Consider the following 26,726-nt stretch of genomic DNA (forward strand, 5'->3'; position numbering starts at 1 on the left):
ATCATGGTATCATGCTGCATCGGTTGGGGGGACTGGGAGTGGGAGGCACTGTGATGTGGTGGTTCTCCTCCTTTCTCTCTGACCGTATGCAGTCTGTGTTGATGGGGGGACAGAGGTTGACTTCGAGGCACCTGACTTGTGGGGTGCCGCAAGGGTCAGTCCTCTCACCCCTCCTGTTCAACATTTATGTGAAGCCGCTGGGTGAGATCATCCGTGGTTTTGGGGTGAAGTGTCAACTGTATGCAGATGATACACAGCTGTACGCACCAGGCCACGGCATGCCAGCAACCAGGCCGAGCAAACAAGCAAAGCCCTATCCATGGGGTGCAGGAACCACGAAACCATGCCCCCTCCAATCTGTGAAAAAAAACTTCCTCCATGGAACCAGTTCATGGTGTCCAAAAAGTTGGGGGCTTCTGCTCTAAATGCTCTCTTTCCATCCGAATTGAAAGCAAAATGGCTTTCACATTTAATGGCTTCTTTCTTGATGGATAAGAGCAGCCTGCCTCCTTTTTTTCTTCTCCTAAAAGGCAGGGCTGAGGGGTTGGGAAAGAGATAATGGACGAGTAGCAAGAGTATTTAGAAACCTCTTAACCTTCTGTACCAATACATTTCAGAGCTGCTGTTTTGAAACGAAGGAAGTTAAAAGTGAATTTAACAGGACCTTCCCATAAGCTCACAGGGGTATTTCAATTTTCTGTTGACATCTTCCTGGGCTCTGCACGATTTACATCAAACCGCTACATTTAAGGTTTTCTTGAATTGTGTGGAAACCCATATTTTACTTCCTGTGCACCAAATTAGGAAATATTTCTTCAAGTACACATTTTGAACAATTCCTGGCCTTAATGAAACCCATTCCCTTTTAAAGTCATTATTTTGGAAATGCAAAGTCCCCCTCCCATGCTTTCCTAGCTTCCCATGAGCCTTTGCAGGAGAGGACCAGCAAATGTCTTCCTCATTAGGTAGATAGGCAACAACTGTACGAGTTGTGTTTTATGAAATCCAGGATGGTACATCTTGATTGTTCTGTTCCTTCTTCAAGGAGGGCAAAATATGCAGAACAGATTGACTAGGGGTGGTTTAGAATTAGTTCAATTTAGCTACCTTTTGATTTGTGTCTATACTGATTAGGTAGACAGAATGAATCAGGTAGAATTACCATATTTTTCAGAGTATAAAACGCACCTGTATCCTCAGAGGCAGAGGGAGATTTCTTTTTCATCTTTTCCTCACCAAAAAAAGATAGGTGCATCTTATAGTCTAGTGCGTCTTATACGCCGAAAAATATGGTACTTGGACACAACCAGATTTAAGATTTAGGGAAGTTACTCTTAGGTTGTCCACTGCAGAGATGTCAAATCACAAGAGCATGGAATATAAGCCTGATTTGGGGTCCAGGGGATCTAACCAAGTATTTCTCAAGCTTGGTTTATTTGAGATATGTGGACTGCAATTCCCAGAATTCTCCAACCAGACATGTTGGCTGGGGAATTCTGGAAGTTGAAGTCCACATATCTTAAAATGGCCAAGCATGGCCATGAGTAACAGATATCTTTAGACATGCACAAATTTATTCCTATAGGACCAAAAGCAAGGAACCAAATTTTGACCCATAATTCAGACATTGATTTTGCCACCTTTGATAGTTTAGTTTTGTCTTAGAAAATGAGACTGTAGAGTAAAAACAAGTCAGGGTGGTTTTTTTTTGGGTTTTATTATTAAAATGTAATGCACATTTGATTTCTTCCTGGCTAATCTGCTCTTCCCCCCACCTCTTTTCCAATAATATTTTAAATTATGTTAAATTAACTTCCTCCAATATTCTTGGGCCCTTCTCTTAGAATCGGCTCTGGAACCAAAGATTTTTGAATCCTGAGACGTCCCAAATGATGTTTATCCCACAAAGTCAAATATACACAGACCATAATTGCCAGTATGCAATGTAACAAGGGCAACATCTATCGGGTTGAGATACTTTCACGAGATATTTCTCACCCCTTGGTTTTCTCACATTCTTATTTATTGGAGAAAATATGATAATGTATTCATAGGCTAGATTTTTTCTAAGAGGTGGTCCTTTCCAGTCTCCCACCTCTGGTTACATCTTGAAGCCAATTCTGAGCTAAAACTGTCAGGGTAATGATTTAAGAACTGACCAGCTGCTACGATGATGTAATACTGGGAATGAGTCAGCAAGGTGTTTGGGGCTAACATCACTTTAAGAGCCTGTAATAAGAAGAAATCCTGTTGGGCTGTATCTCTCTCTCCGTGTGTGCTTCTGTGCTGTAATTGCTGATTGCTGTTTGTTTGACTAAAGTACAAGTATGTATATATTCTTTTGTAAATAAAACCACTATTTAAATACAAACCCGTTTACTGTATTTGCTCCTGGGTTGTCTCACATAATCACACTGTGTGCACTCTGACAAAAATACTCATCTGCTTCCCATCAGGGAAAGCATAAAGGGTCTCATGTAATTTATGGTAAATCTGAGCTTTTTGGTATGTGACAGAATCAGAAAGGCCAGCACCCCGGAGCATGTACAGAATGCATTTCCTTTGCCCCTGAGAAATGATATTATCACACATTCACAATTAGGATTCAAAACTTCCAAGTTAGTTTTAAGATTAAGCACTTCTTTTTCAGAAACTGAGCATGGGCATGAAGCCTCCAAGTCTGTATCGGATACTGAGAGCACCAAAAGAACATAGAGAAAAGTATCCTGCACCTTTTGCTAGGGAATACCATATTTTTCCTGCCATTTCGTCTCCTCTTTATAATGTAAAGTGCATAGTCATGTAGCTAACCTAGCAATCAGCATATCATCCAAAGCAGAATCAAGATCCAAGCTAAGAAGGAGTTTTTGATTCGTCCACTCGCCGCACAGAGGCATAAACCGTCCTCCCCTTTCCATCCAGTTTTCGGTCCTCTGGGGGAAATGGTGGTAAGATCTGAGCAAAACATCAGGTCACGGGGAATGGAGCGTGGATCGGCTGAATCGGCTCCCACATCCCCACCTTTAAAGCGCCAGTAATGAGTATCCTTGAAGAAGTATGTGTGTCCTGGAAGGGAAAATGAATGAATGAATGAATGAATGAATATGATGTTCCTTTTCTCCCTGAATTTGGAGGAGCACATCTGGAATGGACCACTAAATTTCCTGGGATTTCCTTATCAATTCCTTCACTGTGGAAATAAATGCATCAGGATTTGATTGTGAACATTGGATCACATTAAATTTCTTTGGTTGTTTTTGAGACCATTTTTTTGTCTCTTTTAACTTGTACTAGATACATATTTTAGTAGAAAGAGAGGAAGACTTCTTCAGCTTGGAAGACGATTTAAATAAAATTGAATGAATTTAAGGGACTGGAAAGATAAATAACCGTAGGGGAGTTTGGTAATATCCTTTAAAATATTTCACCTGCGACATAAATTACTTAACTAAAACGGGGATGGGAAAGATATTGGAATATACCATGTTTTTGGAGTATATGATGCACTTTTTTCCTCCTAAAAGAGGCTGATAATTTGGGTGCGTCTTATACTCCGAATGTAACCCATGTGCGCTGCCCAAAATGGCTACCCGGAAAAGCTGCTGCCTTCTATTACCTCTTCTGGACTTGGCCTGCTTTAGTCATTGGAGCTCCCTCCAAAGATCAGCTGTGTTTTGAAGCTGTTTTTCAGCCCCAACACAAATGCTTTGCTTGCTTTTCTAATTGCTGCTCCCTCCGACGATCAGCTGTGCTTTACAAGCTGTTTTTTAGCCCCAACCAGTCCCAACCTCAAAACCAGTGAGCGAACTAATGAGCTGAAGCTGACCAGGCTAAGGACTAGCCTGGTAGGCAGAATTTTTTCCCCCCTATTTTCCTCCTCAAACACTAAGGTGTGTCTTATACTCTGAAGAATACGGTAAAACAATTCCTCACATCATTGGCATTTTTAAGGCTATATGTGGGATGATACTGAAGGGAAATAGTAATAAGGATATAATAAATAATACTAGAATATAATATATTGGTATACTAGAATTAGTAGAAACTTGTTATTCTGTAACCATTAGGTTCTTGTAATACATATATAGCCTTTGTATTTGTATAACACATATATATTGTACCTCTATATCTGTAACACAAATATGCCTTTGTATTTGTATCACATATATTATGCCTTTATATTTGTATCTCCTGTAACAAACATATTCTGTTATTAGGCCTCTGTAATGTATCTGGTATTTGTTAAACGTATGTTCCTGTCATTTGATCTGAACCCATATCAATCTTCTTCCTGTTTTTCTTGTGCCATCTAAGAGCATGGTACCTATCTCAGTTGGAACTGCAGGCATCATCAGGGAGATAATTTACACTTCAGCCCTAACTTACACCTTTGATCTGTTACCTGCAGCCCAGGGGGCCAAATGAGCAATTGGGAGAACAAAGGAATGCTCAAGGAAGAGATAACACTAATTGGGAGGCTTCTGTTCCTTTGCAGGGCAACAAGGAATACACAAACCTAAACTAGGAGGCCAGAATTGGTACTAAGCTGATGTCTCTGAGGGTGTAAAAAGGACGCCATATCTTCCTTCCTATCTCCTCACATGCATTGTTATCTGTATGTTCTGGATATAGTCCCACCCAGTATTTTGTTTTTGGCCATAAATAAAATCTGCTTCTTTTTGCAAGCTTTGTCTTTATTTATTTTATTATTTTATTAGTTCAATTTATATGCCGCCTTTCTCCGGAGACTCAGGGCGTCTTGAGTCTCTCTCTTTGCCATTCTGGTGACTCAAGTATATTTTGGGACCTTGCAATATGATAGGTGGGATATATGATAGGTGGGAGCAGTACAGCAAATCTCTGCAATTGCGTGTGATTAATAATTATTGGAGCAAAAAACCTAAAGTCTGGAACAGGCTTGTTGGAGATTCCCTACAGTGTAGTAGGCCTTAGCATGGTGTTTTTCGCCCTCAGCAACTTTAAGTTGCTGGCTGGGGAATTATGGGAGTTGAAGTCCTAACATATCTTAAAAGTTGCTTGCAATTGAGAAAGTAGTACATACCATCATTCCAATGAGTAACGTCATCCAGCTCAGAAGGGACTCCTTTCCAGAGGGTGACAGGTTTGGGATATCCTGGTTCCACACGCCCCGGCTGATCATCGTAGCGCCAATAGCGGTCCTTCTCCAAAAGATACGTCTTACCATTGTGAGGCCAAACAAACACAGCCCCAACTACGGTGCCAGGAGGGAGCCCCAGATCAGATGTGGGACGGGGATAACCTGGATTGACTCGAGTGTCAGAAAAAACCCAGTAGTAGGGCCCTGCAAAGAGGAGGAAACAAGAAATTAATTTTGTTACAGAGATGCAAATTTGATTCCATTAATAACATCTATTGGGGTCACATGCATTTTATTCATCTTTTCCATTCAAACAGATATTTTTAAAATCTAATACCTAGCTCCCAAATGGCTGTCTGTCTGTCTGTGTGTCTGTGTGTCTGTGTGTCTGTGTGTCTGTGTGTCTATCTATCTATCTATCTATCTATCTCTCTATCTTTTGTTGTTAGTTGCGAAGTTGTGCCCGACCCATCGCAACCCCATGGACAACGTTCCTCCAGGCCTTCCTATCCTCTATCATCCTCTGGAGTCCATTTTAAGCTCACGCCGACTGCTTCAATGACTCCATCCAGCCACCTCATTCTCTGTCATCCCATTCTTCTTTTGCCCTCAGTCCTTCCCAGGATTGGGTTCTTCCTCAGTGAGTCCTTCCTTCTCATTAGGTGGCCAAAGTATTTGAGTTTCATCTTCAGGATCTGGCCTTCTAAAGAGCAGTCAGGGTTGATCTCCTCTAGGACTGACCGGTTTGATCGCCTTGCAGTCCAAGGGACTTGCAGGAATCTTCTCCAGCACCATAGTTCTGTTGTGGCCCACCAGCGGCTTGTGCAGCTTGTGGCTGATCCTGACGACGAGGAGGCTAGTGTGGTGACGCGCCAGCAGCCTGTGCAGCCGGCGCTCAAGTCGGACAGCAAGGAAGCTGAAGAAGATGTGGTGCCAGAGGCACAGATTCAGCTAGGGCCTTCGGATCCTCCAGAGGCTCCTTCAAGTGAAGAGAGTAAAGTGGAGGAGCCTCTTCTCAATGCACGCAGAGCTGCCAAAAGGCTGGAGTGGTTACTCAGGAGGAGGTCTCCTCGAGAGTAAGGCTTGGGGCTAATTGGCCACTCCCTTAGCCTATTTAAGTTTGCACACAGCTGGCAAACGTTGCAGGGAACGATGTGTGTTCATCCAGTCGTTCGCTGAGCATTTGAGAGTGAATTTTCCTTGCAAACCTGGTTTCTGGGCTAATTGCCAAGTCTTGTAAGCCTTTATCTAAACTTTGGAATTTTTGGCAGGCTGTTAAGGACATTTTTAATAATAGCCTGCATTTGAAAAAGACTGTGTTTGTAGTAAACGGAGTTGTTCGGAGTTTTGTGTGTGCTACATTTCTTGGGTTCCATAGCTGGGACAGAACAAGTTCAAAGGCCCAGAGGTGGGTTTCAGCAAATTCTGACCAGTTCTCGAGAACCGGTAGCGGAAATTTTGAGTAGTTTGGAGAACCGGTAAAAACCACCTCTGACTAGCCCCGCCCCCATCTATTATCTGCCTCCTGAGTCCCAGCTGATCGCGAGGAAATGGGGATTTTGCAGTAACCTTCCCCTGGATTGGGGAGGGAATGGAGGTTTTACAATATCCTGCCCCTGCCATGCCCACCAAGCCACACCTACAATTCTTTGGCGCTCAGCCTTTCTAATAATAATAATAATAATAATAATAATAATAATAATAATAATAATAATAATAATAATAATAATAATAATTTTATTTCTATACCGCCCTTCTCCCGAAGGACTCAGGGCGGTGTACAGCCTACTAAAAACACAAAACAACATCAGTTAAAATAGTTTAAAATTATTAAATAAATTCGGCTAAATTTTTTTAAAACCCCAGAAATTTAAAACTCAATTTAAAATTGTTATGTTGATAGCCCAGCCTGGCGAAACAACAGGGTCTTGAGTGCGCAACGAAATACCTGGAGGTCGTAGATCTTACGTATTTCCGGGGGCAGTTCATTCCACAGGGCTGGGGCACCCAGAGAGAAGGCCCTCCCCCTGGGTGTCGCCAGCCGACATAACTTGGCCGATGGCACCCTGAGGAGGCCCTCTCTGTGGGAGCGAACTGGCCAACTATGGTCCAGCTTATAGCCTTGACTATAAGCACTTTTGTTGGCAGGGTGATGTCTCTGCTTTTTAGTAAGCTACCTAGATTTGCCATAGCTTTACTCCACAGGAGCAAGCATCTTTTAATTTCTTGGCTGCAGTCCCCATCTGTGGTGATCCTCGATAAAAATATCTATCTTTATATCTATCATATCTATCTATCTATCTATCTATCTATCTATCTATCTATCTATCTATCTATCTATCTCTTCCCCCTGGAAAAAGGAGCAGGTTATCATCTCCCTCAAGAGCAGAGATACTAATATAAATACAAAAAAAAAAATAGGCTACTTAGAACAATAGTCTTCTGTACGGGTGTGAGAATTGGACATTAAAATGGCTGACCGAAGAAAAATCGTATAAAACCAGACACATCATTAGAAGCCGAAATCACAAAACTACAACTGATTTACTTTGGTCATGTCATGCAAGCAAAGTCATTGGAGAAGCCAATGATGGTAGGAATGGTTAGTGGAACAAGAAGAAAGGGCAAGCAAAAAACTTGCTGGCTTTTATGATACTATCATAACAACTGTGGTGGCACAGTGGTTAGAATGCAGTACTTCAGGCTATTTCAGCTGCTAACTGCCAGCTGTCAGCAGTTCGGCAGTTCGAATGTCACTTGCTCAAGGTTGACTCAGCCTTCTATTTTTCCGAGGTCAGTAAAATGAGGACCCAAATTGTTGGGGGCAATACATTGACTCTGTAAACCACTTAATGAGGGCTGTAAAGCACTATGAAGTAGTATATAAGTCTATTGTTATTGTAGCTGATACAAAGATGAACATCCAACAACTGAAAGAAGCTGTGCTTGAGGGGGTAGCATGGAGAGTCAGACAGAACTGGTTTAAAAAACAACGTAAGTATCTCCCATATATCAAATATCTATCTAACTTCCAAATTTCATAAGCTACCCAGAATCTCCTACTGTATATGTGAGTTGGCCAGCTATATAAATTAGTAAATAAATATTTTAAAAATCTATGTTGGCTAATTAATAGGCATGGTGAATTAATGTATTATGCTTTCACATGTTTAGAAGTGAACTTCTTAATTGTTCCCTCTCTCCTTCTGAGTTAGCCAGAAAGCTACACAGAATCCTGTTCATCAGGAATTCTAATTTATGGTATGATTCACACTGGATTTTTGTAACATCTTGTGATATTCAGCGCTCATTTAATGTCTGTAATGTGCTACTTGATTTATATCAAAGAAGCTGCTTCTTCAAACTTCAGCTCTAGGTGGTGCATGGATGTGCAGTGCACACCTAGCTATGCACATAGGCATGACATGTATGTGCTGTACCCGTGATGGCGAACCTATGGCACGCGTGCCACAGGTGGCACATGGAGCCATATCTGAGGGCACGCGAGCATTGCCCTAGCTTACCTCCAGCATGTATGTGCATGCCGGCCAGATGATTTTTGGGCCTTCTTGGCCCACTGGAAGTCAGGAAACAGGCTGTTTCCGGCCTCTGGAGGGACTCCGGGGGGATGGGGAAGGCCGTTTTTGTCCTCCCCAGGCTCCTAGAGAGGCTCTGACCGGGCCCATTGTGCCATCACATGCCAAAAGCGGGGGTTGTGTGCACATGCGTGGGGGGCATTGAATTATAGGTGTGGGCACACCTGTGCATGACCCCCCCCCGCACTCCCCCCGCTTTTGGCATGCGACGGCAAAAAAGTTAGCCACCACTGTGCTATACTCTCCTAGAGGGGTGTTCTCCCTATTGCTGTAGGGGAATATAGTCTGCAGTCCCAGGAGGGAGGGGCTGCTTCATAGAGAGTAAAGAGACAGGGGCTTGGAATGTCTGGTAGACAGAAAGAAGGCCAAAGATGGAGCCTTCCTAGAAGTTCACAAAATATACATTTATGCAAATAGTTGTTTTAGTCAGGCAAGATTCTAACAATAAAGAAACTCTCAATAGAAGAGAATATTCGTAGTTCAAGGTTGAATTATGTGGTCTTTCGTGCTTTCTGAGCTTGGTTGTTTTCTTGCAGACGTTTCATTAGCGAATTACATAACCTCATCAGTGTTAGCCATTTGTACATAAACAGAGCAAACCCAGTCCCTTCCAGCACTGATGATGTTAACTAACTGGGTAACGAAACATCTGCAAGAAAATAACCAAGCTCAGAGAGCAATAAGTACCCCACAATAAAGAAATTACTCAGAACTAACTCCATGTGTCGATCTTGGTTTGTTGAGTCTGAGAGTGAATGACTTATACATTTCTGGATTCTGACTTAATCGAAAGACCTCAGCCTTTAAGATTTTCCTCTATAAATCTGATCTTAAGCTGGTTTTTCCAATTTTAGCCTCCTTTTGCATTAGTATAGACTCTCCTTCCAAATAAATCTGCCACCTCCCATTGCCATCTTGACATACTCACCAATAAAGAACACGATCTGGCTGTCGTTGGCACGTTCATACGCAGCATCAATTGCCTTAAAATCTGGGGGGAGTCCGTTCCAGAAGCGGAGGGTCTGGGCTGGCTCCATAGAAACCAGATTCTGGGATGGCTGTATCCTCCAAAAATGTCTCGCTGCAAAAGATTATATGGTCACATTCATAGAAATCAAAGCTGATGGGGGGCAACTGACTGTTCCCTTTTAAATCTCCTAATATTTCAAAATAATAACAAAAAAAGACCGTATTGCCAGAAATCAGCAATGATTCATTAGAATTGCTGTGTTACCAATGGAGAGAAAGTAAGTAGCACTAGTAAATGACATAATTGTTGGCTGAAATTTCCTGCCGTAGCAATCACAGCATCGCAACTCAAAAGGTCCACAAAACCAGTTACTATGGGTTTTTCCATTTTACAGATAGTCCTCAATTTATAACCTTAGCAATCACTCAAGTTATGACAAATCCCAAAAAGAGGACTTACAACCTGGATTAAAAATTCCAACTGCGTGGTCATCTGATCAAACTTTGGATGCTCAATAATACAGCTACATTAACTACTGTTTCACAATGAACATGGTGTTCACTTAAAGACTGCGGCATTTGTTTAACAGCTGCAGTTTTTGCTTAACGACTAGAGTGTTTGATTAGCAACCGTAGCGTTTGTTTAAAATTGCCAAATTTGCTTTACAACCGGCACATAAAGAAGCATAAAAACAGATCAATCACATCATGACTGACCCATTTTATGGCTGTTGTGACATACAACTGCGACGGGCAGGCTCCATTATGGTCATATGTTGAGGACTACCTGTAGATCTCTGACAGGAAAGGAACCCCTTCAATTCTGAAAGACTGAAGAGATTCAGTCATCCAGGTTGTAGTTGTACCAAAGGTGCTTTTTTCAGGAGGCAACTGGACTTTCTTGTTTTTTCTTTTGAAGACCTTTCACTTCTCATCCAAGAAGCTTCTTTAGCTCTGACTGGATAGTGGTGGGGAATGGAAGGATTTATGTTCCTTGCATCCTTTTAGAGGGTCGTTGAAGCACTTGGAAGTTTATCTAATGAAGATAAACCAAGTGCTTTAACCGCCCTCTAAAAGGATGCAAATGACCAGCTGTCTGAAAGGAGTATAAATCCTTCCATTCCCCACTATCCTGTCAGAACTGAAGGAGCTTCTTGGATGAGAAGCGAAATGTCTTCAAAGAAAAAATAAGAAAGTCCAGTTGCTTCTGAAAGAGCACATCTGGTTGACCCACTGGTCATTTGCATGGCAATTCCAAAGGAAGACCAAAGCATCTGGAGATCTAAATACATACCGTATTTTTCGGAGTATAAGACACACTCCCCCCCAAAAAGGGGATGAAAATAATGTGCATCTTTTACACTGAATGTAACCACGCCTACTCACTGGCCCCCACCCTTTGGCCTCTGCCTCACAGAAGTGACCTCCTTGCAAGCAAACAGCAAGAAAAAACAGTTCCTTTCAGCTTTAGCACAGCCTATTTAGCACAAGTTGATTGGATCGGCTTGCGCAGGGCTCTGCTGCTTGCTGCAAGGAGGTAAATTGCTGGAGCAGATTTTTTTTTTCTTGTACTAATCAAGCTATGCTGAAAACGAAAATGAAAGTAAAGCAGGCTGTTTGCTGTAACGAGGCAAAATTGCTCAGAGGCAGGGGGAGATTTCTTTTTCTTCTTTTCCTCACCAAAAAAGGTAGGTGCGTCTTATACTCTGAAAAATACGGTATTTTCATATCACAGATTTATTCATCCGTCTCTCTGCTTCCCCAGCCCCTAGTACCAAAGCATCAGTTTTTCTATACATTTGACCTGAACAGGCATCAGCCAGAGCAAAGCAAATCTTTTAATCTCTTCCTCAAACCTGCCTCTTCTTTTTTCAGAGGCAAAACTAGTCCTTGACTTACAACCATTCATTCAGTAACCATTCAAAGTTACAACGGCCCTGGGGAAAAAAGTGACTTACGAAATGTCCTTGCTCTTTTGACTCTCGCAAGCATCTCTAAGGTCACATTTTCAAAACCTGAACATTTAGCAACCTAAATGTTGCTAAATGTATTTGTGATGGTTGCAGCATCCCAGGGTCACGTGATTGCCATTTGCAACCTTCACAGCTGGCTCCTAACAAGCAAAGCCAATGGATGAAGCTGGATTCACATAACAACTTTGTGATACACTTAACAACCATGGCCAAAAGTGTCATAAAACTGAGCGGGATTCACTTAAAAGCCGTCTTGCTTGCCAGCGAAAGTTCTGGTCTGGATGTACCTATTTATCCATGTCCATATTTGACTTACCTTTAAAGAAAAAAACTTCACCACGAATATTAGCAATAGCATCAAACCCGGCTTTACAACGTTCAAATGCTGGCAAGGAAGGTCTGGAAAGGAGAGAGAATTAGTGAGAGGACCCATTAATTCACTAGGGTTAGGTTGAGACCAGCAGCACAAAATATAGCCAGTGATTTGGATGTTTCTAAACCGATCTCAATAAACAAGACGACAAAGCTATTCTGTTCCCCTTGTTAATGGGTTTCTTTATGGTAGGAGGGGAAAAAAAATAGGGGGAACAGGGAGAAGATGTGGGGCAGCTACCAATGGAAATCAACAATGCGGCCTTCCATGCTAAATTCCATGCATGAGGCCTGGGGGTGCACAATAAAAGCCTTGTCTAGAATTCCCCTGCGCCTCACTTCCTCCTCCTCCTCCTCTGCATCCCATAATAGATATGCATATCAATCTTCCTCTCCCTGGATTTTGCATGAGGTCATTATAGTTACCCCTCCTGCTCTTGATTTTTAGTTGTAGTATTTTGGTCTTGTCTCTGCCTCCAGACAAATCCCAATTGCAGCAGCAGGGGAAAAAAATCAGCAGTCTTGTTCACAGCTGCAGCCCCAACCCAACCCAACACAACCGAACACAACACATACACACCCACAAGCAGCCAAAGTGCACTCGTGACCTCTGCATTGCTGACCTAAGATAAAAGGTCACTCTTAGGGTTTGTGAAAGTAGCAAATAGTCTCTCCAAGGACAGAGGGATAAAAAAATATTTTTTTAAAAAAAAAACCACCAGCACACGAGTTTTGTCTTTGGGCAGCTGTTTAAAGTTTCCTAGAAAACCAGCTGCTAAATGCCTTCAGAATGGAACAACTTGCCATAGCCCAACTTGCCTTGGCCAACTCACCACTGCCAATTTACTATGGCCAACTCCATATGGCCAACTCGCCACGGGACAATTTACCGTGTGAAAACTTACCGTAAGCCAATGCAAAAATTTTATTTTCTTATTTTAAAAAGTATTCAATTATTTTAATTTTTGCCATTCACATTTCAATGTGTCTCTGCTTTGTTTAATGATTCCATTTCACCATTTCTTCTTTATTAAATAACTTTTGTTTCGTGGTGAGTTGACCATGGCGAGTTGTCTTAGGCCAGGGGTGGGCAATTGTGGCTCTTTTACAACCTGTGGACTTCAACTCCCAGAATTCCTGAGACAGCCTGTCTCAGGAATTCTGGGAATTGAAGTCCACAGGTTGTAAAAGAGCCACAATTGCCCACCCCTGTCTTAGGCTCAAATGTCTTAACTACTCATGTTGTCTAGCGGGTTGCTCATCTCTTATTGGCTGTGGTTCAAGATATCAAAGATAGATCCTTTAATCTCTACCGGGCAAAAGGACACATGGCTGTTGATTAAGGGTTTTTTCTTTTCTTTTCCTGTGTACCTGGCCATTCCCAGTGAGTCCTTCTAGCCTGCCATTTCAGTTGTCATTAGCATGGTCCTTTGAACATAAACCTAGGTGGCAAGCAACCCATCGCTAACTTACTGTATTTCTGCAGCCCCAATCAATACAGGTAATCCTCAATTTATGACCACAATTGGGGCCAGAATTTCTGTTATTAAGGAAGGTAGTCCTTAAGGGAGTTGCACCTGATTTTACAAGCTTTTACGCCACAGTTGTTAAAAGAATGACTACAATTCTTTAGTGAATCATGCACTCATTCAGCAAATCTGACTTCCCTCATTAACTTTGCTTATGAGAAGCCAGCTGGGAAGATTGCAAATAGCAATCATAAGACCCCAAGGTACTGCAACAGTCATAAATATACACAGGTTGCCCAGCACCCAAATTTTGATCACATAATCGTGAGGATGCTGCAATGGTTATAAGTAAAAGGACCAATTGTAAGTCACTTTTTTCAATGCTGTTGCAACTTTGAACAGTCGCTAAATGGTTGTAAGTCGAGGATCACCTGCATTTAATTGTGCTCTGATTTGGCTCAGTGGCTGTCATTCTACGGAAAGGACTCCTGTTGCCTCACATTACACGAGCCAATGAGGAAAGGGAGAATTAGTAGGATCAACCAATTAGAAACGAGGCTCACTTTTCTCTCGGCTTGTCTGGTGGTAGGTCTGGGATCGGGGGTGCTGTGGGAACTGGGGGCGCTGGAATGTCTTGATCTGGATATGAACTATGATGTCGCCTACCTACAAACAGGAGAGAAATAATGAGGTGGCCACAGATCAAATGGACAAATAGGCAGTATGAGATACTTCCTGACCTGAGAAAAAGAGAAGGGATGTGTATATCAAAAGATGAAAGAAAAGGACAACTTCCTCCAACTTACTCCTAGCAGTTTGTTGTGCACAACATCCATGCTCCCTAATTGTCATAGTCATTGCAAAGCACAAGAGGAAAGCAATAAAGAAACGGTGGTTGGTACAAGTAAAATGTCTCAGCAAGGAGAAGAAATATCAGTCATGGTGGAAAGAAAGAGGGTGGCATTAAAGAATTGTGTCTTTGTAAGCTTGTTGTGTACAACATCCATGATCCCTAATTGTCATAGTCATTGCAGAGCATGAGAGGAAAGCAATAGAGAAACGGTGGTTGGTACAAGTAAAATGCTCCAGAAGGAAGAGAAATATCAGTCAAGGCAGACAGAAAGAAAGAGTATGGCATTAAAGAACTGTGTTTTTCAAAGCCTTTTACCATAGATTTGCTGAATTCCCATGGCATCATCTATAGAAAGTTGGTACAGGTGGGGCAAACCGACAGGACCTTGGTAATATGGCATCATGATGGATTCCTTAACAGAAGAGTGAGCCAGTCCCAAGGCATGGCCAAACTCATGCACTGCTACAGCAAACAGATCTGTGCCACGGCCTGAAATCAGGAGAAAAAGGATATTTTAGTCAAGATTTGAGATTCTTTGGATAATATTTTTAGAAAATACTACAGTCCTGTAGTGCAGTGTATCAGAATTCTGAAGATACCTGGTGATTCATTCTGCGGGTCATAAATCCAGGTCTCTTCATTATCAAAATGGGTATCACCCGAAATAGGATGTTCTCCAGGGAAGAAGGCATGGGCCAGGGTGCCTCCGGGCCCATCAAAAGGGTATGTATCATCATGATAAGAGGTTGCAAAATCCACCACAATGTCCGCTTGTTGAGTATTCACTTCTTTGAAGGTCAAAGCTGAAGAATTGCTCCAAGCTCGAAAAGCGTAGAAAATGAGATTCCGGATATGATTGTGGGACAGTTGTGACGAACGAGGGAAGGAACGGATGCTGGAATGGGAAACAAAGAAGAGAAGGAAAGAATAAGGTAACACCAGATGAGTTTTGCTGGATGAAATTATACCAAAGTCCTGTGTGGTTCAGTATCTTGTTTTGCAAGATGGTCAACAAAAGACTTACTGGAAACCCACAAACAGGATGTATAGGCAACATCCTCTTACAGGACACTTTTGTTACCCAGCTCGGTATCATGATAAACAAAGAATAATGAGAAGCAATTACTGATGGGGTTGGGGCAAAATGAATAAAAGTTCTGTAACAAAAAAGACACAGGAAATGGATGAAATAGAAGCAGTAAGTTATAGTAGCTCTTGTCCAAATGGGTGCAACAGCTGTGACAGAATACAGGTAGTCCTCAATTTATAACCATTCATTTAGTGGCTGTTTGAAGCTAAAATGGCACAGAAAAAAGTGACTTACGACTGTTTCACACTTATGACCCTTGCAGCACTCCCATGGTCACATGATCAAAATGCGGACTCTTGGCATTTGGCTCATATTTTTGACGATTGCAGTGTCCCTGGTCATGTGGTCATTTTTGGGACTTTCTGACAAGCAAAGTCAATGGGGAAGCCAGATTCACTTAACAACCGTATTACTATAGTGGCGCAGTTGTTAGAGTGCAGTACTGCAGGCTGCTTCTGCTGACTGCCGGCTGCCTGAAATTTGGCAGTTCAAATCTCACCAGGCTCAAGGTTGAGTCAGCCTTCCATCCTTCTGAAGTTGGTGAAATGAGGACCCAGATTGTTGAGGGCAATAGGCTGACTCTGTAAACCGCTTAGAGAGGGCTGTAAAGCACTGTAAAGCGGTATATAAATCTAAGTGCTATTGCTACTGCTATGGACCAAATTCACTTGTCTTGCTGAGCAATGGAAATTTTGGGCTCAATTGTGGTTGTAAGTCAAGGACTACCTGACACTCCATCAGTTGCTCAGTCAGTAAGTTATACAATGAGAAGTAGATAAAAAAGTGAGCAGGGAAGAAATTAACAAGACAGCATATAGATAGTCCTTGACTTATGTCCAGTTACCAGGTGACTGTTCACAGTTATGGTGGATTCCTCAAAAGGTACTTACAACTGTTTCAGAGTTCCAATGACTTCCATTTCCCATGGTCACATAACTGCATTTTGGGTGCTTGGCAGCCATTTGCAGCTTCCTGCAGTCACGTAAGCACTATTTACAACATTTTTGCCAAAAAAATGGCTTTCACTTCTGGTTTTCAGCCAAGTACTCCATAGCAAATAATGAGTTTGCTTAAAAAAACACGTTGTACACTTAGTGACCATGGATTCGCTTAATGACCTCCACAAAACAGATCGTAAAATCAGGTTGGTCACGTGATTGACCTGCTTTATGTCTGTCAACTACTTACAACTATAATTTAGGGCAGGCTCTATTATGGTCGTACTTGCACACTGAAAGTAATACTTCTTCAATTTAGAGGAGATGTTGAATTATGACTCCTAGGACAAATGGAGGTCAGAGATTTTGGAACATAAACCGCAGGAAGACAAAAACCACAGCAAAAGAAGATGTGGTTAGCATTCTCTGCATTCTCAGGCCTACTCCGTCAAAAGAGATGGGATTATTAGACTTACTGCCATGTCAGCTCGGTCTTTTTCCAGGAACTGTCACTGAGAGCATAGCGCCTCTTCCTACGTCTACGTCGCATCAACTCTGAGGTGCCAATGAAATCAGGGAGAGAGCAACGAGGCCTGTTCATCATTTTCAAAGTCTCACGATCTGCAAAAGAGAGAGGAATGATGGAACCAGAGCTGTATTTTCCATAATTTTGATTTTAATTCAAGGCCCCTTTCTCTGCTTTGACTTGGAAACAGGAATTGCAATCTGTCCTCGACTTACGACCAAAATGGAGCCCCAAATTTTTGTTGCTAAGCAAGACAGTTTTTGAGTGAACTTTGCCTCACTTTCCGACTTTTAAGTTAGTAACACCGTTGTTCGGTGAATCTGGCTTCTCCATTGACTTTGCTTGTCAGGAGGTCGTAAAAGGGGATCACATGACCCAGGGAGACTTCAATCGTCATAAATACAAGCCAGTTGCCAAGTGCCCAGATTTTGATCACGTGACTATAGGGATGCAGCAACAGTCGTAAGTGTGGAAAACTGTCAAAAATTACTTTTTTCCAATGCTGGTATGACTTTGAACAGTCACTAAACCGTTATCTTGAGGTAAAATGAGCAGCATTTATAAATTTTATAAAGAACTAAATAAATAAACAAACAAATGATTGTAAATCAAGGACTACCTGTATAGCTCCTGTATGTGAGAATGTGTAAAAGACACTTGCTTGGACTCTGGTATCAGCGTCCCTAATCCTAAACCAGTACAAATAGGTGATGTGAGGCCATAAATGCTGGTTTTAGTGGATTGTGTCACAACCTACATCAAGTTTGGAACGATTGAAGAAAATCCCAAGGCATGAAATGGGACATCATTCAGAAAATTAGTACAAGTGTAATAAAAGCTAGGGAGCACGGATCAGGAGGGGAAGGCCTTGGAGCAGTGGTGGGTTGCCCCCGGTTTGCACCGGTTCTATAGAACCAGTAGTAAAACCGGCAGGAGGCTCTGCCCACTGACCCTGACGTCATCAAAATGCTTCTGCGCGTGTGCAGAAGCTTCTGCGCTTGTGTAGAAGAGCGCGTGCGTGCACTTCGCTCACACACACACGCGGCCCCATTGCAAACTGGTAGTAAAGGTAAGTAGAACCCACCCCTGCTTTGGAGGCTCTACTTATCCCAGGTTACTACCGGTAGCAAGAAGAAGGTGGTTTTGTAGCATGATGTGACTCCATCATAATGTATCTAGACCTCTGAACACGCAACGGAATGTGTTGGAAAGGAGGACACACTAATTTGTCTAATTTTCTTGGTATTTGCAACAAAAATTATAGTGAAAAGCAAAAGTAATTAGGCATGCAGTTAGTCCTTGATTTACGACCGTAATGGAGTCTGTGCATCATGGTTGTAAATCATGACAGTTGTAAAACAAGTCGTTCACATGACAGTACCAATTTTATTATCCTTTTCGCGACATGTTAAAAGTAAATGCCAGTATGGGCAAAACCATCATAAAACACAGTCACATGAATACGGGATGCATTAAACAGCAGTAAATGTGGCCCAGTTGCCAAGTGCCTGATGTTTGATCACATAACTTGGAGAGCAACTATTGGAACTGTGAATCAGTAGGTCCAGGGATAGATCCAATGTAACTTTGAAGGGTCATTAAGGGACTAGTCGTAATTTGAGAACTACCTGTACATGAATATGAAATTACTTTTTCCAGCCTCAGAAAAACTGATTTTTCCAATTGCAATTATTTTTCCAAGTAATCTTTATCTTCAAAAACTTATGCTAACAATAATATCAAATTGATGATGACATACTTTTCAAATTTCATCCTAGAAAAATATGGCAGGTCATATAGCAATAGCAATAGTACTTAGACTTATATACCGCTTCACAGGGCTTTACAGCCTTCTCTAAGCGGTTTCCAGAGTCAGCATATGGCCCCCAACAATCCGGCTCCTCATTTTACTGACCTCAGAAGGATGGAAGGCTGAGTCAACCTTGAGCCTGGTAAGATTTGAACTACCAAATTGCAGGCAGCTAGCAGTCAGCAGAAGTAGTCTGCAGTACTGTGCCACCATGGCTCAAATGATTTACAGATAATATCATAGATTTGAATGGCTGGCTTGAAGCCAATTGCTGGAATCAAGAAATAAATGAAATAACTTAAATATAGGGCGTTGAGCCTGTTGGAAAAGAATGAAGCAACAATTTATTTCACAATACAAATAGTCCTTTACTTATGACTGTAATCGAACAAGTAACAAGGTCGTAAGTCATGCAGGTCGTTAAGTGGGTCATCACATGGCAGGGCTGGTTTTACCATTTTTTGTGGCTGTTGTTAAGTGAATGCCATGGTGATTAAGCAAATCCTTTGTTTCCAATGGATGTTTTTTGCCAGAAACATGAAGTAAATACCGGTTTACACAAAAATGTCATAAATCGTGGTCACACGATCACAGGATGCTGCAAACAGTCATAAATTCAGGGGGAGGACTGGCAATCAGAACTTTGAATGTGGGTCATAAGTGCTTTTTGGGGGGGAATCTGTCATAACTTTGAATTGTTGCTAAGTGACTGGTCATTAAGTGAGGACTAGTTTCCATGAAAATTTGAATATCTACTTTTATCAAAACGGTCCTGAACCACCACACACACACACACATAACCAAAAATTACAAGATACTTAAAAAAATGGACAATGCCTGCTGGATAGAAAACTCAAGCCAGTTTGGTTTCTTAGTGGTTAATGAACTGGGCTAGAAAGTGGGAGACCACAAGTTCAAGTCCCACCCTAGGCATGAAAGCCAACCTTGGGCCAGTGACTCTTTCCCAACCAACCTTCCAGGGTTGTTGTTTTGGGGAAAATTGGAGGAAGAAGATATGTTGCATATGTTTGCCACCTGGAGTTATTTGTAAAAACAATAAAGGCGAGATACAAATAAATAAATAATAAAAACTTGAGGCCAAAAAGAGGACATGTTGATAACTTAGTTGACCATCTAGTAACCCTACATTCACACCAGCGTCCTTCAGTGGACAGAGACACCTACCCATTTTCCCGGTTGCCGGCACACCTGCAAACCTTTGCATCGTTTTCACAGCAACGGATAACTCCTCCTCAGTTTGAAGATTTGCTGCTCTGGGATCCGGTTGAGGAAGGTAGCCATAGCGGATCAACCATTCCTGTGAGGACACAATTCACAAGATGTATCAGACAGAAGACAGGCAGAGATGGCAAGATAGCGCCTTTCACGAGCAGAGCTCCTCTGCCTTGGTTAGCCACATAACGGGCAGGAATTCAGAAATATTTTTCCTTCCCTTGACACAGAGACCCAGCTACGGGGAAGGATTGCTTGCTTGAACCCACAATGGGGCAGCTCCAGAAAGAACAAGGTGATGGGAAGGGGTTGACACATTACAGGTGTTCCTTGGCTTACAACCAGTAGTGGGTTTCAATTTCGGTCACTACTGGTTTGCTTTCAGCACACGGACGCTCACATGTGCGCACAATGCTTCTGTGCATGCGCAGAGACATCCAGGCAGGTGGGCGGAGTCTCCCACTGCCGCCGCTACCAATTCGCCCGATCTGGGGTGAACTGGTAGCAACCTACCACTGCTTACAACCATTTGTTTAATGACTGCTCAAAGTTACAATGGCACGTGTTTACAATGGAAACTGTGACTTATGATTGGTTTTCACTCTTATGACCGTTGCCATATCCCCATGGTCATGTGTTCAAAATTTGGATGCTTGGCCACTGGTTCAGAATCGTGACGGTTGCAGTACCTCAGAGTCAAAGGATTTTGTGAACTTCTGACAAGCAAAATTAATGGGGAAGTCAGATTCACTTAACAACCGTGTTACTGAATTTAAGAACTGCAGTGATTCCCTTAACAACTGTGGCAACAAAAGGCTGTAAAATGGGACAGAACTCAGTTAATTCTCTCGCTTAGCAGCAGAAATTTTGTCTCAAAGGTGCTTTTTCAGGACTTTCTTGTTTTTTCTTTTGAAGGCGTTTCGCTTCTTATCCAAGAAGCTTCTTCAGCTCTGACAGGTTAGTGGGGAATGGAAGGATCCTGCCAGAGCTGAAGAAGCTTCTTGGATGAGAAGCGAAACATCTTCAAAAGAAAAAACAAGAAAGTCCAGTTGCCTCCTGAAAAAAGCACCTTTGGGACAACCATGACCCAGATGACTGAGAAATCTCTACAGACTTTCAGCAGAAATTTTGCACTCAATTGTAAGATCGTAAGTCAAGGACTATCTGTACACCAGACCATAATTTGTTTATTAGTAGCTTATGGATCAAAATACCCTCACCCAGAGTTCAACTAACAGACTAAGTGAAAATGAAACAACTACACTAGCTAGGATCATACAATACTGCAAGCCACAATGCAGTTTGCTTTTGTGGATGGTGGCTTTAGATGGGGTGTGAACCCTGCCCCTGTAAACCCTGCTTAGGATGAGCAGGTTGGGTGAACCAGGTCAATTGTAAGATCTAATTAGGGCATATTATGTGAACATAGATGTTATATCTTAGCACAGTACAACAAATAATCCTTCTCCAGCAACCCAATTTGGAACTGGCAAGTCAGTCGTTAAGTGAAGTGGCCGCTAAATGATTGTGCTTACAATCTCCCTTCAGTTTTCCTTTGCTTTACAGATCTGCAAAAGTTGTAAATGTGAGGATTGGCCATAAAGTTAGTTTTTTCATCACCATCATAACTGGAAATGGTTGCTGTAGGTTCTATGTCAGATATTCCCACATAGGTAATTATATTGGCCTCCTTCGAGAAACAATTTATATATGTATATCACATGTTACTAGATTATTACTACAATATTAGTAGTATCATTAGTATTGCATTAGTAGTAATAATTAATAGTCCTATTTCTTTAGTTGGCTAACAAAGAACAGATTACTCTTCTCCAACTGAGGATGCTCCCAATTCCATGGATCTACATTTCCCAGAGTTCCTGGCTCACATACTAGCAATGCATTCTGGGAGTTGCAGTTCCAACCTGGAGCACACTCAGTCGAGGCAAGCTGCTCTAGGGGAATTCAAGCCAAAAAAATCCCCAACGGAGAGCATCTTGTTCTCATCTGTGCTGCGTCTTTCTGTTCACACCTGGGGATTCCCTTTTGAGGTGGTGCCAGGAGAGCTATTTTTCTCCTCAGTTGCCTAGAGGGCCATCCCTCAAGAGGATTTGCTACTGCTTTTCGTTCCATTTTTCTAAATTAGAGCAATGGTTCCTTCTTCTTTACGAGGAAATGAGAACTGGAATGCAGAACCGTGGAGGGGAAGCCTCAAAACGGTTTCCCAGTTGCTTTCGGACATAGATGGCTTCTGCTGATGCTTTCAGCTTTCAGAAGAATCCAGAACTAGCTGTTCCCCAAAGCCTCTTTCCAGCGTTAGGGAACAGAAAGTAGGAATGTGGAAACCTCCCATAAGCATTCTGTAACACAGCAGTTTCTCAATCTCAGCATTGTTAAGATGTGTGGACTACAACTCCCAGGATTCTCTACACAGCATGCTGGGTAAATACAGATTTCCAGCAAAAATATCATAAACCGGTCACTGGTTACACCTGCAAACAGATGTAAAATCTCAACTGATTTGACTGGGTAGAAAAAAGAATAAAAGTGCAATCAGCCCTCACATTCAAAGTGTTTACATGCTACATTAAACCATAATAATAAGTGTTAAAAAGCAGCTTTGGGACAATGCTTTAGCTATAGACAATCATCCCAGATACACTTTAAAAAAGGATAACTTGCTGGCAGTTAGAGATAATTCTCAGCCTGCAACTCTCTTTATGACCAGCAGACGGCACTCTAGGAAGTGGGAGGGGGGGCTCTGAATAGCTTTTGAGTCTGAGGGCTCAGAGTGAGTTTAATACATTCCCAATTTACCACAGCCCCCTGGCCCGTTGAAAGCCTCCTTTGTTTGACTCCATGGAGGCTTCTGCAGAATCCATGAGCCGCCCCCTGGTTTCTCGAGACCCCGGCGACCTCCCTACAACCACCCTTTTGCCTCAGTTTCCAAGACAGGTCAATTTCCCCCCGATGTATCTTATCTAATGATGTATAAGATCCGTGCATACAACCCCTGCTGTTTGCAGCTGGTTGGGTTTGTGATCATTTTTTTAAAAAGAGAAGGTCAAGCAGCTAGTCAACATTGCTTTCCACCGGAAGGAAAGACAAAAATGCAGCTGCAAGTATCAGGGAAAAATGGTCCGAGCCAGGAAACACTGGATTCCTTCCAAAGATACTAATTTTTAGAATGGCCTCTTCCCAAAAATGGGAAGAAAGTGTAGGAAATGAGGCACAGGACAGAGGTGCTGAGATTTTAGGAGTGGCAGGTGGGAGAGAGTTTCTATTAGTTTCCATAATGCTTGCAGAACAAAAAAAAACCCAACAACTCGAAAGTGTGTTATTAATCATTCATAGAAGGCACTTTTAAAACACTTGCAGTATTTATTGCTCTTGTCCTCAAAATAGACTTGAAAGCTGGGCTGGCCTTTTCTCTGTTTCACAGAGAGAAGCCAGAGCAGAACAGAATAGCTCTTTTAAAGTATATAAAATAGGACCACAAATAAGTATTTATTTATCCACTTCATAATTTCTTCTTCCAACTTGTATTCAGTGGTTGACAGTTCCTGAATTATTCCAAGCTGCACCTTTCAGGAAAAAGTTCTTTTTAAAAGTGAATTCTGCAAATTCATTAGGTATTATGGGAGGAAATCATAGACTTTACCGACTAAATTGGCTTTATTAACCCAAAGTAAAAATAGTTATCCCTAGTTTAGCCACACTTCTGCATTCCTGATAAATTAAGTACGCTGCCTGCAGAATTGATAGCCCTTGTACAAGAGAATTGCTTCTTCAAGCAAGTCAGCCAAATTATACATTAAGAGAAATAGCAATTAACTCAGCTTGAAGCTAGTTCAGTTTTAGCAGTGGATGAAGAGAAAGGAATTCCATTCTAGCTATTGATTCTCTGGAGTAGCTCAGGCACCAAGCAGCAAGGTCTATTTCCACAAGATATTCCAACTCTCCTTTCCAGCGTGTCCCTTATAATTTTATACTAAGGTAGTCCTCATTTTACGACCACAGTTGAGCCCAAAATTTCTGTTGCTAAGCAAGACCATTGTTAAGTGAGTTTTGCCCCATTTTACAACCTTTCTTGCTGCAATTGTTAAGTGAATCATTGCAGTTGTTAAGTTAGCAACATGGCTGTTACGTGAATCTGGCTTCGCCATTATCTTTGCTTGTCACACGGTCGCAAAAGATGATCACATGACATTGGGACACTGCAACCGTCATAACTATGAGTCAGTTGCCCAAAGTCTGAATTTGGATCATGGAGGTGCTGCAATAGTCGTAAGTGTGAAAAACGGTCACAAGTTCCCTTGTAACTTCAAATGGTCGCTAAATGAATTGTAGTTAATCGAGAACTACCAGTATTATTATAGCAATATAGCTGATTCAATCCAGAGAGTAAAAATTAAAGGATTTTAAAAACTTACTGATGTTCGGATCAAAGTGGATTCAATCAAGCATCTTTACAGACAATGCAATCCCAACTGTTGTTACCCTGATGATGTTGTTAAATCATCCCAAATTTTCCAAGAAAAAATTCAGGGAAAACCTTGTAATGAGCTGGGTAGAAAAGCTTCCAATTTTCAAACTACATGTATGCACTATAGATAATCTTCAATTTATGAGCACAGTTGGGACCAGAATTTCCATTTGCTAAGAATTGTTATGTGAGTTGCACCAATTTTATGACTTTATTTATTTATAAAGTTTATTGGCCATCCATCTTACCATAAGGCAGTAGTGGGTTCCACTTACCTTCGCTACCAATTCGGAACAGTGAGTGTGCATGTGCTTACGCTTGCTTCGCTTGTGCGTGGTGCTTCTGCGCATGCACAGAGTGTCCGCGATGATGTCTGGGCGGGTGGGCGGAGCCTCCCGCCACCACCACTACTGATTCGTCCAAACCGGGGTGAACCAGTAGAAACCCACCACTGCCATAAGGTTACTCTGGCTGGCTTACAATCATACAAAAATGTATCTACCTTAAAACGTAAATAAATCAAAGTTTAAAATCTATTTTTTAAAAAAAATCTTTTTTCCGTTGAAACACTGCCGTTGTTAAGCGAATCAAGCAGCTGTTAAGGTCGTCCAGCAAATCTTTCTTCCATCACTGAAATTGCTTGTCATACATTGTCTGGAGATCATTGTAAAAACATGTTTGCTGCCAAGCACATGAATTTTTATCTCGTGACCAGAGGCTGCAAGATTGTTATGTGCAAGTCCTAGTCATAAGCCATTGTAACCTTGAATGGTCTCTAAACGAATGATTGTAAAGTGAAGACTACTTGTAGCGTACTTTAGTTCTCCAAAAGAAGAGAAAACAAGGTATTTAAAGACACTAAAATATAGTAGCAATAAAACGTTTGGATTTCTGAATGTTAGTGCAATCAAAAACACTGAGCTGAAATGAAACAAAGCATGCAGTAGTTTACTGCTTTGTAACTGTTCACCATTTCCAAGTACAGTAATGGCAAATGCCTAATGCACAGTTTATAAAATTTCTCACAAAACCCTTTTACCTTTATTAGCTGCTCAGCTAGCAATAGTTTCAAGAATCAAAATTCTCCATGGTCAAAATTAGTGCCTAGGCAAGGATCAGAACTGTTCAAGGGCAAAATTCCCATCAGGAAAAAGATAATGGCAATTTTCCCAGGGCAAAGGGTCCTTACAAAGAATTCCACCGCTTCCCAATGTGGGAATTTGGGAGCCTAACAGATGTCTGCCTCCCAATGGCCAGAGTTTTAGAGTCAAAATATCCCAAATCTGAAAGGCAATTTGGTTCCAAATGAATTTACAACGTCTGGGAGTTTTCACAGCATTTTAAAAACCATGGTTTGTTAATTTTTTGAATAAATCGTAGCTGACTCATGCAAGATGCTAAACCAGAATCAAATCCAATCCTATTAAGGTTTCATGTGTTTGTAATTCACATCTGCAGATGTGAAAGAGAAACCAGGTATTTCTAATCCTTGGCAGTACTGAAAAAACAGATCCATATGCTGCATGAATCTCTTTATGATCCTCTGGACAAGGAGAAGGAGGATGAAAAAGATCTGCAAATCTGATAACATGTTACTGCACTCAGGGCCCCCAATTTCCCACAATTTATGGCTGAATTACAGGGGGAGAGAAAGAGGAAGGAAGCTGATGTTAGGGATCAATGATTTCTTGCCTGAAGGCAGTCTGTAACTTGAAACTCCAAGGAGATGAGTCAATTTGATCTTTCTTGAAAGAGGAACAAAATGCTACAAAAGACACACCGACAACAAATCTGTGAATCCCATTCACCCTTTATTATAATCCTCCCTGGTGAGTTCTATTTATCTCCCAAACTTTGTCTTTTTCTACCTCTCTTAATCCCAATTTCGTTCTCCAATTTATGATCTGCCTTCTCTGCCTTATAATACCACCACCCCAAATTCTAATAATCTCCCTAAAAATATTATTTTTCCCCTTCCTTCACATCCAGCCTTTCCATCCCTCCTTTGGGCAGGAGAAATGGGGGAGAGATTTTTCTCAATGACCCAACTATTTATCCTAACTATCTCTGGACCCTTCCCCACTTTTCCTGCTTTCTTGAGGGTATCTGTACTCACCAGCCCCTTGATCATGTCTTGGGAACTAGACCTTAGGACTCTAGACGGTCCTGTCTGGATCTGAGGGATGTGCCAGAGCGATGCCAGGAAAATAAGCAGCAGAAGCATCTTGGCAGTGATGTCTCCAGGCACAGTCGAGGTCCTATATAGTCTCCTCTCTCCTCTCCCCCTCCTTA

At 41.8% G+C, this 26,726-nt stretch overlaps 1 protein-coding gene across 1 annotated transcript; it reads right to left on the bottom strand.

Moving 5' to 3' along the window:
- Window positions 1–1,698: 1,698 nt before the first annotated feature.
- On the bottom strand, window positions 1,699–26,726 carry MMP25 (matrix metallopeptidase 25). Its single transcript, XM_034419740.2, has 10 exons — window positions 26,551–26,726; window positions 19,901–20,033; window positions 16,856–17,000; window positions 14,951–15,246; window positions 14,667–14,840; window positions 14,062–14,164; window positions 11,974–12,056; window positions 9,644–9,796; window positions 5,063–5,323; window positions 1,699–3,066 (listed from the first exon to the last, which is right to left on the bottom strand). The coding sequence occupies exons 1-10, from the start codon at window positions 26,656–26,658 to the stop codon at window positions 2,819–2,821; spliced, it is 1,704 nt and encodes a 567-aa protein (XP_034275631.2). The 5' UTR covers window positions 26,659–26,726; the 3' UTR covers window positions 1,699–2,818.

Source organism: Pantherophis guttatus, chromosome 4 (genome assembly GCF_059756535.1).
Source record: "Pantherophis guttatus breed Tessera chromosome 4, ASM5975653v1, whole genome shotgun sequence".
In the NCBI taxonomy this organism is placed as follows: Eukaryota; Metazoa; Chordata; class Lepidosauria; order Squamata; family Colubridae; genus Pantherophis; species Pantherophis guttatus.